Source organism: Cyanistes caeruleus, chromosome 1 (assembly GCF_971803275.1).
Source record: "Cyanistes caeruleus chromosome 1, bCyaCae1.hap1.1, whole genome shotgun sequence".
In the NCBI taxonomy this organism is placed as follows: Eukaryota; Metazoa; Chordata; class Aves; order Passeriformes; family Paridae; genus Cyanistes; species Cyanistes caeruleus.
This window is the reverse complement of record NC_141701.1, coordinates 142960479-142976311: the sequence shown is the minus strand read 5'-3', so window position 1 is coordinate 142976311 and position 15833 is coordinate 142960479. Positions and strand designations below refer to the sequence as shown.

Here is a 15833-nt window from a genome sequence, read left to right as displayed (position 1 = left end):
CCACATGAGATGCTACTTGAGAAGCTGGAGCACCTAGAACTGCACTAGATGCTCACAGCCAGGCAGTCAGGCCTTTCCTCAGGGTCAAAACTGGTGCCAGTCACTGACCAAGTGGTTGCACCCCTTGGTACACGTTTCCTGAACCTCCAGGTGAGTCCAGTACTATGGCCAGAGTCCCAGCAGCTAAATCAATGGGCTGTTAGCTCAAAACCACACAGGGACACACACAAAAAGGTGTTTGAAAACCTCCACCCTGACCTAAGGGGCAAACCATCCAAATCCAGGGAGAGCTGAGATAAGGAAACATCTAGTTTGGTCGAACAACCACTAGGTCTCCACACAGATTGTACCTAGCACAGGTATTTTGATCTAAATGCTGACAAGAAAATGACATTTTCATAAGCTGTAAAGTGTGCAAGCACGTAATTACTGGATGAGCCTGAAATAGTTGTATTGAAACTGATTATTAATTTTTATGGATGTGAATAGGATTTGAATAATCCCAAAGAGATGAACTACAGATGTTTTTTGAAGCAGCTTGAGAGTGCTATCTTGCCATGAAAAAAAAAAAAAGTCAGTCTGTTTCAGACCCTGAAAATATCTTCTAAAATACAAATTATGAAAAACATTTTCTCCCATTAAGTGTACAGTGTAAAATGCTCTTATTGTTAGGGGTCTGACTGGCTGGCCTGCAAAGACTCTGTGAGTTGCTACTCTATGGTCTCACAGATATTTACAGGAATCTTTCAGATACTGCTAAGTAATAGGGACATTCAGTTCCACTAAAATGGTTAGAAACAGCAAGAGTGAAGATGCTATGTCAAATAGAGTTGTTTTCTCCCTTAATTTATGACCCACTAATCTAATTCTGAATTCCGCAGGATTGGGTAAATGAGGCACAGCTTCAAACCATCAAATTAAAATCTACATTACCACAATATGAGAACCAGCTCTAAAGATCATCTTTCATGTTCTGTAGAACTAGTCACTAAATATAAATTAACACACTGCAAAGCCTGATCTTGATAATGATGCCTACTTCTCAACGACATGCTACAGCAGGGAAATAGTATACTCATGGTTAATGCAATTTTTATGAACAGTAAATCTTAATTCCTCTCTCTAAACACATTTTTTTATTATTTATAATTTTTACTGACTGTGAATATTACATTCTCTTTCTGTAGAAAAGGCCTTTTTTCTTTTCTGGGTTGAGTATGACTGTGGACTCTGCCTCCACACTACTGGAGTTGCTGGGCCAGGAACACCAGATTTCTGTGGCTGGGTTATGCAGACAGTAGTGTCCCAAAGACAGATCAAACATAATTGTTATAATTGGAAGCATTATGTGCAAAAGGAATACAGAAATTGTGAGTCAAACATCTTCCAGCTCCTTTCTTCTACCTGCAACAATACATGTCTATCTGACCAAGCTCCCCAGTGGGTAATTTGGGCCTACAATGCCCTGAGGTTTGTACTCTGCAAGCTGAACTGGTCACTTTGATAGAGCCAAAGTTGAGGGGAAAACTCTCTGTTAAGCTTTTAAGAGGGATGAAAGGAAAAGAACAAAGAAGCTCTCTATTTGGGTAATTATTTTTTTTAGGGAATCAGGACTGTTAATTAAATGTTCACCTTTTCCAGAGTTCATAGAAAACTTCTTGGTTTGTTACAGTTCTGTAAAGAGACTCATGACCAGAGTATTAGAAAGCTGAAATATATGTGCATGAGTATTTTTTTCAATCACACCTAAGATCTCAAGCTTGTCTCCAGACACTAAGTGATACATTGTATTTCTCACTCCCTGTATACATATCTAACACTCAAGATGGAACTGGTAAATACCCACAATTACAGAATGTGGTTGCTCACAGTGGCTGAAGCAAATAATCCACCCCCTCATAGTCCTGCAGCATCAAGAACTGCAGCAATCCCCACCATGATCTCCTGAGAGACAAACAGCTGCCAGCCAGGAGAAACACCTCCAGAAAGCTAAAAGGCCCAACAGGACTCCAGTCCATGGGGACTGGCTAGGCTGCACCACCTGAATACAAATGTCATGAAATCCTGATGGCAATAAAGGCAAGGAATGTTGTTAGTCTTTAGCAGTAGTGATGTCAGATGCCTCAGTTTTATCAATGGTCTAATTAATTAACTAATATAAATGTCTGTGTCTGCTCGCTAGTAGGAGTCTACACAAATTATTTAAGGGAATTGCAACGGTTTCCAGGGTCCATGAGGTGTGCTGTAAGCAGCTTTTTTGCTACAAACTCTGTTAATTGTGTGTATTAGAGAAAAAGAAAAAGGTGGTTCCGACCTGTCATGCCTCAGTGCCCTCATATCAACATACACAGTGGTGGGATCTGGTCCAGATGTTCCCTGTAAACAACAACATCAGCTAATCAGAACCTGAGGGCTGGGAGGAGAAAAGAGTTTTACCCCCCAAATAACCAAACATTCATTTCAGCGCTAATTACACTAATCAAATGACAAGTTATATTTAAGGTATTCATCAATCAAAGCTCAGCTTTACAGAATCAGAACAAGCACTGGAAACATACCTACCATCAGGTACTTGCCACCTTGGAGTTCAGAAAAACATCAAGCAGTCAGACTACTTAACCAACACATGTCAACAGAGGTTTTATTTGCTACAAAAGGCCAAGTAATCAGCACATGGATACATACAAAAAAGGTTAAACACGTTTTGCCATATAAAGGAAGGCGGAAATTGCTGAGGAGACACAGTTTAATGGCAGAAGCACATGGTCAGGAATGTGAAGCATGGTTTACTGAGAGTCTTCCATACATGCAACAAAGAATATACTTGAAGCTAAAGATAGTAAAGGTAGCACGCATGACATGAACCAATCTGGACTGAAGGTCTGTTAAGCAATTATTCTGATCCTTTTCAGTCTTCCACTGCATAATTTAAACCCTTGCTTTATGTCACAATATTTAGTTACTTGAAAAGAGGCAGACTAATTTTAGTTTCCTTTCATGCAGAGATGATGCAGTCTTTAGGCCTTTCCACCCACAGCTTTTCTGCAGTTTTGCTGCCTGCTATGATCTGCCCTTATACAAAACTTCAAACTCATCACCACTGAACATCATGTGAATTCTCAATGCTCCAGGCTAGGGCTCTCTTCTCTGCTGCAGACCTCACGCTACTGCTAAGCACAAAGCTGCAACAAACACACAACTTCATTCTGGAACACTGGCACGTTGGAAATTTTCTTTTCAGCAGAGTAATTCTCCTAAATCTGGTACACTCTAGATGCACAAACTCCTTTACCAGTTACTTAGATGTTTACTACTTAAACCAGCAGGCAACCTGAGCTCCTAGTGATTTCTGTCCCATTTGGGATACATGGTAGAGTATAATTCTTCACATTAGGAATGCCTAGGGCTAAATTTTACATTTCTGCAATGTGGGCTGATTGTTCCACAATTTTTGGAGCAAGAAAAGTTGCAACCCAGACCCCCAAAGAGCTAATTTTTGTGTCTACGGGGGAAAAGTGTTACCACTACCAATTGATACTTACTGAACAGGTACTGAGCATCACCCACCACCAAAGGAGAACAGGAGTAATAGAGCTGCACATGCATGTTAGCCTCTTTAGCTTGTTATACACAATACAAGGTACAATATCCTCTCTAGCTATTAATGACACAATTTTCAGTCTACTGGTAAACTCAGCAGTGTAACAGACTAGTGCTGAGTGGAGAACTTATTTGAAATATATGCAATGTTGAAAAGAAAAAGACAAAACCAAGGAAAAATTGGTTATCTTTAAAAATAAAACTAAAGCTGGTTTGATTTGTAAAATAATGGAAACAGTAAAGTTTGAAAATTAAAGACAATCACTATGGTATTTATTGTTTTCAGCATGAATGAAATAGTTACAATGAACATCTAATATTTGATGAAACCTGCATCCAGATAAAGCTGTACTGGACTTATTTATAATTTTACAGAAGGATCTGAAAATCCCCAAATCTCCAGACTCAATTTCTAGTCTGTCCCACTGTTGGAAGCTGATAGGTGGGTATTGAGGGAACATGAAAATCCCCTACCTGCTCGGCCAGCTTCCCCAGCCTGTGAGGCTACAGCAGCAGGAATAGCAGGGATGAGGGAGAGAAGGAAAGAAGGTAACACAAGACAAAAATAATAATAAAAAATGGGAATGAAGGGTGGGAGAAAAAAAAAGAGGAGAATGCAAAAAGCAGGGAGTAAAATAAAAAGAAAAACAATGTCAAATACAGGAATTTTACAAATTAACCATTATACCATTAAAGGTTAAAAAAAGTAAAAAATGAGGTGTCAACATTTTAGTAGAGCAACAGAAGAGACAGCTGTAGACTGCTAACCTCGGACAAACAGACTTAAATGGCTTTAGGACACTACAGACAATGTTGTTAGTGGAAAACACGTGTCTAGCATACTGATTTTTTTTTTTTGTTACTGTTGTTTTTGTAGTCATTAAACATTATGGCCCTCCTATTTGAATGCACTTTATTCCATTGAGAATTCCAGGTCTGCCATTTTACTAGTAACAGAAGTTTGTAAGTGATGTCATCTGGAAATCAAAAGTAAGCTCTCTTATTGGAAGAAAAAATAAAATTAGTATACAACAGAGAAAGATACTTACACCTTCTTGCATACAGATTAACCTGATCTAATAAATAAAATAAAATCAAGGCTTGTTGGATAATCTAAGTACTGGAAGACCATAAATAAATGGAGTAACTTCAGAGCCCAGTAAGTCTTCATTCCTATTTGTTATGGTAAACAGTGTAATACATATAAAGAACAGTAAAAGTAAAAGCTGATAAAAACCCATCAGCTCTCCACCGTGACTGATAACTCAGCAAAGAGACAAAAAATCCTCAGTGGTGACTAGTCCTAAGGCACTACTACCACATGGAGTATCTAACACCAGATGGCTGCTGTGGGATTTGCCCTACAACTTGTGAAAACAAACAGCTCTGAAAGCCCTGGCATCCCACATTCTTCTCACCAGACTTCTGATGCCAGCAGAGTTAAAGACTGCAGGAAGTTTCCACAGCAGTACCTTTAGACAGGTTTATTTTGAGTGCAAAGAAAGATGAAACATTCAACAAAAATAGGACAGATCTGCTTATTGCATTGATGCCCCAAAATGGTATTACTAATAATCCAGGCTGAACAGTGCAGTGTAACTGCAAGAAAGCCAGAGAATTACTGAAATCCAGCAGTTATGTAATTCATTGCCTGTGACTATACTGCAGGTCCAGAAAGGACTTTGGGGGTACCAGAGCCTCATATGTTTTTTAACACAGAACGGCTTGAGAAACAGCAGCTGAATTATCAGCAACATCCTTCTGTGGCCAGTTGCAGCTGGGATACTCTGAAAAGTATTTCAAAGGAAGCAGAGTCTAAGCCAAGACCAGAATGACTGACTCAATTTGTCTGTGCACATTTATTTTGAGAGACAGAGATAGAGAGCATCTGTTATGCTGGTAACAGGGAAAAAACAACACAACTTCTGGAGTATCTCCTATTTACTTAGGACAACCCTGGTAGTGTTCAAGAAAACAAAAGGGGACATGTAGAATTTTCTGTCTGAAAATGAGTATATCATAAGTCACATCTCTTGGACTAAAACCTCTGCCCATGCACAGGCTGCCACTGGTGAAACATCCCTGGTCTGAGCAAATCTCAGCAATATGCCAGGCTTTTATTCTTTGGGAAAACACTGCAGGTCAAAACTGCTTGAAGCACCACCCCAACAAGTCAGCTGTAGGGCTGACCATGTGCCAGGACTCAGTGCATACCTAATTTCCACTCAAGTCAAAGGCCAAGCTGCATGCTCTCCTCTACTTCCCTCTCCAGAGTTAAAAACCAGGAACTAGGCTATCAGAAATCCTAAGAATTTAAAAACAACTGGGTTTTTGGGTTTTATTTAACTGCCTAAGGATGTGGCCTCAGTGTTTACTCTGAGTCTGCTTCTGTTCCAGTGATGCTCAGAAAAGGAATTTTTGGTGTGCACTTGGCAATGTCACCTATGCAAGCACAGTGGCTGGAGCTGTGAAAAGAACTTCATGGCATGACTCATAGCAAAGGTGGGAAAACAGAATCTGAGGGAGCTCACCCAGAGCTGTAGTACATTGCTAAGTGTGAATCATAACTCTGACACAGTGCATGGTCTCCTGTGGCACTCTTTGCAGACCTACACTTTATTACTTTTAATATGGAAGATCCTCAGAGAATGTGATCTATCATTAAGTAAAAAGAAATAGTAACTTTATGCCCTGTTGCTAGACAGTGAGGAAAGGGTTCATTTCATGTTCATGCTCAACTTCAGCCATTAAAGAAGAAAGTGTGCAGTTAAGGTAGGAAGAATCTCCTGATGGTGATGGATTCCATCCCCAGACGGTTGCCTGAGATGTATTTTGAAGTATTTCTCTGATTCCACTGCCTATTGAAGGATATGGGATAACTCACTTAACCTTGCAGCCTCAGTTAGAAGAGACAGAAAAGAAGCCAGATGAATCCTGCTCTCCTTAGCTTGGACAGATTTGTTAGTACATTTTCAGGGTTAACTAAGGAAAATTGACAACTTCTAGAAGTTTTCCCTCAACTGAAATTGAGTAGCAGGTTGAATAAAATGAAAATATTTATTCCAAGTGTTTAAATGGAAATCAGCTAAAATCCTAGAGAACCATCTGTGCTGTTGTAAGAAACCAGCTATTTTTCATATCTATTTTTTCTCTTTCTCTCTCAAATGTTAAGATGCTAGTTAATGAGAATTAAAATATGCTAGATGCAATCTTTTTCATCTCACTAATCCCTGGACCATTATCTGTGACTATGCAGCTATAAAAGGTCAGATATTAATAGTATTTAAGTACCTAAAGATGGAGAGAATTATTTATTTTCAAAAGCACATCTCTAGAAATCTAGTTTGAAATGACAACATCAAAGGAAACATACTAAATTTGCTCTCAGTTTGAAAGGAAATGAATACAAATGACAATGCATTAGTCTGTCAGTGATCACAACCCAGAAATTAAGATAATTTGGTAGACTAAGAGTCTTTTGTACAAAAGAGATTATCACAATGATTTCCTTTTGAAGGTAATCTTTAATAAAATGTTAAATTCTGCTATACACACACACACAGACCCACCCCCACACATATATACTTTCCTCCACTTCTTTTTGGAGAGGTGAACTGTAAAAGCTTTCTGGAAAAATCAGGATACTTTCCCCTTTAAACATCTGAGTCTTGGATTTGTCCAGTAAATTGGAAATCAAGGAGGTATCAAAGATAATAATATCCAAGTTGTATTAGAGGTAGCCCACAGAGAAGAAACCTGGATAGGCTTTTTTTGCTGGTAAGGGTCAGTAGTTGAATACTGAGATATGTTTAGTAGGGTGATTAGTAAATACATATTTTAGAAACACTGCAGACAGAACAGGCTGGATCATCATTATCCCTGTGGAACCACAGGAACCACGTTTTCCAGGGACCACGTGTTGTTCTCATAGATGACATAACTTGGAAGATAAAAAGCAAAGGCAGATGCTATTGACTCAAATATCTTGAGAAGTAGTTTTATGCAGTGTGAAGAATCCAGAAATCATAACCCATTTCTGGAATACACTGGAGACAATACTAATTGCAGGAATATTGTAGATAAGGGATTAAAATTTAATTTGTTCCTCAGTGAGAAAACAGAATAGCCCACAAGCTATTCTGGAATACCACTAGCCATAAACTTCCAGACAGTTTGGAAAGAGCATTCAATCTAATTCAGTATCCAGTCCCTGGCAATGCCTACTGCCAGATGCTTCAAAACACGCAAGTCCCTATCTTTATATTCTCCACCAAAATGACATGTTTTGTGGTGATGCTTGCAAGTAAAAACTTCAGTAATTTTTCAAACACCTTTAAAACTTGCCAAAAAAGCCTCAGCTAAAATGCTTCAAAAACGATTCCACTTGGGAGGATCATGTTGCTACATATAGCCTGTCCTGAAATGGCTTTTCTCCACACCACTCTTTACACAGTGTTTGGCTTTTAGTTTGTCCTATGGACTGAGATGCCACATCTTAGTAGAACTCAACAAAACCTGACATTAAGCTATGCATTTAGCCAGGCTGTTTAACCATCTCACTCAAGGCTCTCATTCTGTGCTGTTCCTAAACCCATAGGCACTACCATTAACAATATTCCTTCAGAGATTTAGCCACTTTTACAGTTTGATTCAACAACACTTTCAAGAATTTCTGTGAAGAACCATTTAAGAAGCAGTCTTCAGCTAAGGAGTTAACCCAATCAAAAGGCAGACACACATAGCCAAGCCATAATCCAGCCTAACTCCATGTTGATTAGGACTTCCAGTTTCCCTGAGTGTAAGCAGCTTTCCTGCATGTTTGCAGTGGCTTGACCAAGCTGAGGACCCACCCAGCTCCCCGTGGTACAGCATAGGAAGAGCAAAAATGAGAAAATCCACAAAATCCGTCAAGATGAAGACAGTTTAATAAGAGAAGGAAAGAGAAAAACCCAAGTGATGCAGGAGCAATCACTCATCACCCCCTTGGGCAGAACAATGCCCAGCCAGTCTCTGAGCAACTTTGGAACATCAACCACCCTTTTCCTATAATGCTGAGCATGACATTATGTGGTATAGAATATCCCAGGTCAGCTAGGGACAGCTTTCCTGGCTGTGCCCCTTGCCAGTTCCTTTCTCCTCCAGCCTGCCTGCTGGAGGGCAGTGGGGCAATGGTGCAGGGGGCACAGAGAGAAATGGGGACAGCCCTGATGCAGTGCAGGACTGATCAGCAAGAGCCCAACCACTGGTGTGCCCCCAACACTGTTCAGTCACAAATTGAAAACACAGCTCCACACAGGCTGCTATGAAAAACATGAATCCCAGGCAGAACAAGCACTTCCAGCAGATCACACTTTGGTATGGCACCTGGCTTACTGCTACTTAGTGTTACCCCCTGATTTTACTATTTGTCCTGAATTAAGGACATATACATGACGCAACCACCATGAACCACCCAGAGATCAGTGCACATCTAAAATGGAGATTTTCATTAGTGGCAAGCAAACTTCTGCAGCTAAAAATTTGGCCTTGTAATCTAAAGCATCCTTCATGTCTGGTCCTTCCAAGGACCAGAAGCCAGAGAAACTGAGTTGTCTTTCAGAAGCAGCTCCACCACAGCTGCAGGGGAGAGCTGGCAGGCCCCATCCTGACCTGTTTCCAAGGAAGGTATGCCCTGCTTCCCCTCCTTCCTAAAACTTTTTTATTCCTGGAGAATATTTTTGGCAGCAATTACAGAATGGCAAACCAAACAACTCTACCTCTGGGCAACAGAATGAGTTTTAACCCTGCTCAGCTTTGCCTTGTCATATGCTTGACAATAATAAATAAAGACAGCCTAGGCTGTAGGGATACTCTGCTGCAGTCAGAGAGAAAGCAAACAGTCCTGGAGGTGTGGCACACCTCTTTGTTTTCATATCCTGGTAACATTGAAAAGGGCAAGAGGCTGAAGCAGGCACAGACATACTGCTCTGTGCCGAACCCATAACCTTAGTTTGTCAGTTTTTTTAAAATTAAAAAATATTTACATTTACAATCAGAAAAGGAATAGCAGATTCTTATTTGCAGTTTTACTGAGATTTCTTCTGACTTCCACACCGAAGCAGGTACCCCTGTGATCTTCATGAGAAATCCTTCATGTAAACCAGGGGTAACTGCCAGAATTGAAATGTGGGATGGACCACACAGAGTGTGGCAAGTCCTACTGAGGACACAGTGACTTTGAAGAGGTTAGAGACATGGCACATGACCAAATGGATATGGAACTTCCCAGCCAGAGCAGCTGCCAATGCAGAAGGTGATTCTTTCAGGATTTAAAAGGTTATTGAATTAGAAAACATATAACACCTGAGTAGGACACCTGTGGTATTATTACAGGAATAATACGTGCAACTCTGAAACCAGATTTAGAAGGAGAGAAAGAGATCAAGACCCACAAAAATGAGACAGAGATCAGGAAAGCATATATTAAGATTCTTTATCTTTATATCAAAATTAAGATGTGTATTAGATGCATGACAGAAATTAGATTCTTATTCTAGAATAAAAAATGTCTAGATCTAATGCCAGATGAATTTAAACTGGGAATAAGGCAAAATTAATTAAAAATTGAACACCTTAAAGAAAGGCAAGTTAGCTTTCACCACATGAACTCCTCAAAGATAAAATACTCTAGATCAACCTAAAAGTATTTGCTTGGTATAGTTATCAGTGGTTGAAAAACTAGATGCTATTCAGAAATGCAGACCAGATAGCACTGTGCTCCTTCGGTCATTAAAATCATGACTCAGTAAAGATTTCTGGAGAATGCATGTTACATCCTATATTATCCTTGGTACTTTTCTTCTGACTAGAGGATCAAAACAGAAGAGATATAGTAAAATAATTTTCCTTGTGTGCAGAAAATATCAATCTAGTTAAACAAGTAATGGTTGGAAGTATTTTACGAACAGAAGGAATCCATTTTGTAACACACTGAAGTAAGCACTTGGAAACTGGGGTTGACATGACATGATTACATATTGGCTCTGGAGCACAGAGTACTCGTTCTGTCACTGTCAGTTGCTTTTCTGAATCACTGTATTCATGGGCAGAATAAATGCTGTGATTGCAACATGAAGGGGATGAATTTTTGACGAAGTAACAGAAATTTTCTACCTGTGTATGCAAGAATATTAAGTACCACATGCATTTCCTTAGTATGTCTGTGACCAAACAGCCAAAGGAAATACAATGAACGATTCTTACTGAAAACCAATTCCTTAAAACAACTTTGAGTTTAAGGAGTGAAAAATCTTACCTGCAAACATATTGCCAGGTTAACTCTGCAGCCAAGTGATGTGCTGACAGCTCGTGGATGGAGACCCAGGTCTTTAAATAACTTTGAAAATGACTGAGTAAGAGCTATCCGAGGTCGTTCTTCAGCCACTACTACACACGTCCGTACACGTGAAAGGTCCAGTCCCCTTGCCTAGAAAGAAATCAAAATGTAACAAAGGCCACAAATGGGCAGATTTAATGCAAAACAGAAGTTCTTAAGTGTATTATGCAGGTAATATGATTCAAGAGGAGCAGCAGAACAGAGGTAAGGTATCAGCACAGTTTCCATTTTTCCTGGAGGCCGGATGGCCAGATGACACTCTAATAGCTGAAGAAGCACATACTTGCTTGTCATCTTAACATTAGCACATAGGAAATGATAGGCATGCTAATTCTGAAGGGAGGGAATGCTATTTCCCCCAATTAATTCAGACGACAGTGAATAACAGCAAACAGGAAGCAATGTCTAGACGTGGAAAAACTGATTAGGAAATTATTAAGCGAGGATGGTAAAGGCTGGAGACATCATAAATATCAGCGTCTCAAGATTCAATTTAATTCAGTAGCACATGGGAAATTCCAGATGATTTCAGATATTTAACTGGCTACCTGGGTTTTAATTCTGGGGGGAAAAGGAAGATACACCTCTCCATGCAACGAGGACCATCTAGTTAAAACAACACAGTACTTTTAACATGTGATTATTTAACTATGGGATCAAAACCAAACTAGTACTTCATATAACCAGGGTATTCATAAAACACACTACATGATGTAATACTCCTTGAGCCTCTTGGACATTTAAACCTCTGTTTTCCAACACCTATCAACACAGGCTGCAACACACATCAGAAAGCTTAGATAAATAAAAGCCTTTCCTTGATGTTTAACAGCCCTCTGATCTAAGGAATGACGGGTATTGGTACACAGCCTTTGGCAAGGAGTAATGTGGGTTCTGTGGAAGCTGCCTGTTCCCTCAGATGATTTTTTTCCTCTCAGCAGACATTCAGCAGAGTGTTCAAGGCTCCCAAACCCCACCGTGCGGGCGGCAGGGCGTGCAGGACAGCAGAACCACTCACCTTCAGCGACTCTGTTTGCGAACCGAGTCCCTTAGTACAGAGCTCCATGACTGAATAGGAACAAAAAGTGTCTCTCACTTTGTACTGACTCACGGCAAGAAGCCACAGGGCAGGATTGGTCTCCAGTTCTGAGGGAGGAATCAGAATAGACTGGTGTCCTGAATAAACGCTGCAAGACACAAGATTCATTAACACACACTAAACACCAGTGTCCACAGCAAGCCATGGGGCACGTGAATATACAGTTTATCACAGCACTGGCTGAATCATGTAAAGCCTTACAGTGCTCCACAGCTCCAGAAGTTTGATATAATGTTTAAACCTGTTTTTTTTTGCTGTACTTCCAGAGTCTATGATGAATCATGAGGACTGCAGGCAGAATGTGCCCCTGAACTACTGATTTACTCAAAATTCCAGTGGACTTTGCTGTTACGACTGTACCAAAAAGAGCAAAATAGCTCAGTTATTAATGGTGTGAATAAGCAGTATAATAATATTAAGAAAAAATAAGTGTTGCTGACAAATATCTTGGACTGACTAATTAGCATTTTAAGAGACCCTGACTAAAAGAGTACTTTATTACTTAATATGGAAGCAACCCGTCTCCTGCTAAAGCAAGCAAGGGGTTTGCAATAATTCTCAAGGGATTAAATTTGTCCCTAATTTAACATCCCTTGTAGCTTCAAATTCTTTTTGTGAAAGTTTTATGAACTTTTGAAACTCAAATATACTACATATCTTCTATACTGGATACCCGTGGAGCATAAATATTGCAAAAATACACTTATCAGGGGCCCCTGAGGGAAACAATTATGTCAGAGTTAATTTCTCTGGTACCTAAGATTCTCCTCAAGGGAAAAATATTCCCAATTTGATGACTTTATTTCCCATGGGTTCTATGTTGTTCACTCATCTCACACAGGCAGATTTACCATCAATTTTACAGTCCCCTCACATCTCAATTTGTGATCTGTAGATATTTCAAATCAGAATGGTGACAGCGTAAAGCCTCCAAATCATAGAAGTTCTGAGAAAGAGCCATAAAAGCCCTCAAGATTTATGATGCATAAAAGAATTTCATTTGTGACTTGAAAACTTGAAATGCCAGCTTGGTAAACTAAAGTTGATGTTTTCAAATCCAAGACTCTGAGGTAAGACATGAAATGGAACTTTATTTTCAGGAATATGAGCATTTCTGTAACAGTGGACATCAGGCACCTTTGCAATTCTTGCAGATGGGCTGCACACACACACACACACACACACACACACACACACAAACATACAAACACACATTCCCTCCCTGGTGAGTGAATGCCCCCACCTCCCCCAAACCCAGATGAGAGTGTTTTCAAAAGCTGTGCCATGTAGAACGAGATCTGTGTGACCTGGGTATCTTTACTTGGTACAATAAAGGCAAAAAAGGTGAACAAGCCCAGCCACAACAGCAGATAATAAACCAAATTGTTTAGGTCTCTGCTGGAGTATGAGCCTGAGGATGTAATAGAATATGTATGAACTACAGTTCAAGCAATTTCATTTATCACAGAGGAGAAATTTTATCTTTGACTTCTTGTCCCCATTTATGCCACTCTGGGTGAGTGATGACCAGTGGCTCACCATGGAGCGATGTGTTCTGGGATGGGGCTGACACGATGGCCATGGCAGGAAAATGAACATTACCCTTTCATGGAATCCAAATAAAGCATCCCTGAACCTTGAGCATGTGCTGCATAAGCATGTGAAAAGAGATATTGGCAGCATTACCCCCACCTGAAAGGGGAATGCCCTGAGCTCAAGTGAAAGATCAAACCAGCCAGGGAGTAGTACAAATTTTTACTATAAATATTACCTCACTCTTTCATCCTTAGCAAATTCTATTAAGTTTTTCAGAGAAGTAAGACCAAAAGACCTTTAAGCTTAGGGCTTCACAAACAATCAATGTGTACAATCTGTCTGGTAAATACATAATTCTTACAAAAAGGAGCCTGTAACCACTCAAGTGAAAACCTGAGATGGGCTCCAATCTGTACAAATATGGTATACAGAGATTTACCTTCAAACCCTTCCCCCTGACCCTGATCTCTAATTGATGCAACCAGTATCAGGTGAAAAAAGTATCTGCACAATAATAAACGTGATGCCAGGGTGTCAGATGTGGGAGGATTATTACGCACAACCACATTAAGATCCCTTAGGTACCACTTATTCAATTGGGCAGACATACCAAAATCAAAACCAAATCAAAAGAACAAACTTTATCCCTGTACTGAAAAGTGTTTGCACAAACTCCACAGTAACACTGGAGAAGAAAACTGCATTATTTCGGTAGGAAAACAGGAAATTGATTCCAAATGTATTTTACCAGGAAATCATTCAAAATAGCAGAATTTACACCAAGACAAATGTTTTTACCCTCAGCAGCACTAATGTGTGAGGGTGAACTGTCTACCTCTCTCAACTTATGGACAAGAAAGTGGTTTTGCTCCACCAACAGTCCTGCAGCAAAGTATGAGGATCTGGATGCAAAATAACCCATCTTCTTCAGACCGAGGGAAACAAATTCTCTTATGATCAGGCTTAGACTAAAAAAAAATTACTCCAATTAGACTGAAACAAATTAAGATGTTGCTACTATGTTTTCTGAATTTTCTAATGCCTCAAAAATACTGTGGAGCTCAGGATGAAACTGTACAGCGGAAGGAAATTTCTAGCAGGAAGAAAACTTTCTGTGGTGGAGAGCCTCACACGTGCTGCAATACACAAACCTACAGCCAGCTGATTCCGTGCCTGCAAACTTCATGCCCAGCACAGGCTTTGCCTACTGAGCTGTGGTTTAATAATCCATGCATATCCTCTGATTTGCAAGAGCAGTTGGTGGAGCTACAAGAAGAACTACAAAGGCATAATTGTGGGGTGAATGTGCCAGTTCCACAGCTGAAGTGGTTTATGCAGCACCTGGTCACCACGACATTGGCCATAACTTGGCTAAGCTCCCTGAATCAATCTCTGAAACATTACACAGAATTTGTGTATCAGTCCAAGCCACAAAATGCTGCGTATCTCTGAAAATTCCCAGATTTAAATTCCCCTGAGAAGCTGTCTATCACCCGTGTTCTGATAGAGAGAAGCTGAGGAAAAAATACCCTTGTGGAGCTGGTTGAAACATTTCATACCATTCTAGTGATTTCAAATCATTGTGAGATGTTGCAGGGTGTTTGCTTAGCATGAATGCCAAACACCAGAGAACCACATGCTTGAACAAACTGCAGTTCTGCAAGCCTGCTTTGGATGAAGCTTGATATTGTTCCAAACCTATAGGAAGTTCTGTCAATGCTGTCTCCATGTAATTCTAGGAATGCAGAGAAGTTTAGTAAGTTCATTCAGGTAAGGAATTCTGTATTTGGTAGAGTTAATCCTGAAACTGAGGCAGTTCCATCTCACCTTGAAACAATGACAGAATGGTTAAGCTGTCAGCTTGGCCATTCTCATACAGGAACCAACAAAATCACGGTGAACACTGCAACAGCAGGGGGATGAGTGGGATATTAGGAAAGATTTGGGAGTTTAAATATAAACTGTTGAACTTAAATTCTGCTTTCTGAGACTGCAAAAATATATGATACAATGGACTACGTGCAAGATTTTACTTATGTAAATACTGGGAAGGAACTGTATCAAGACTGTTTCCTCCATTGCTGCAGAAAACTGTGTCACAAGAGTATCCACTGCCTGATGCAAGCCTTAATAACAGGAGCAGACACAGAGCAGAGCGTCCATCACCTTGTCACAGTGACTTTTGGAATGCAGATGCAAAGTGAAATGCAGGGGTGGCTGAGG

The 15833-nt window shown here is 40.0% G+C and overlaps 1 protein-coding gene across 16 annotated transcripts in view; it reads right to left on the bottom strand.

The window, feature by feature from the left end:
* DIP2C (DIP2 acetate--CoA ligase C (putative)) overlaps positions 1–15833 on the bottom strand; it is a 308352-nt gene that overhangs the window by 25884 nt on the left and 266635 nt on the right. For 9 of the 16 annotated variants that reach the window (XM_086864706.1, XM_086864719.1, XM_086864722.1 and 6 more), the window contains 3 exons: positions 11994–12162; positions 10895–11065; positions 2315–2376 (listed from right to left, as the gene is read on the bottom strand). In XM_086864706.1, the coding sequence (XP_086720832.1) occupies positions 2315–2376; positions 10895–11065; positions 11994–12162 (402 nt within the window). Of the gene's footprint in view, positions 1–2314; positions 2377–4074; positions 4105–10894; positions 11066–11993; positions 12163–15833 lie in introns of all 16 variants that reach the window. The other 7 variants (XM_086864758.1, XM_086864692.1, XM_086864699.1 and 4 more) reach the window with 1 other exon arrangement.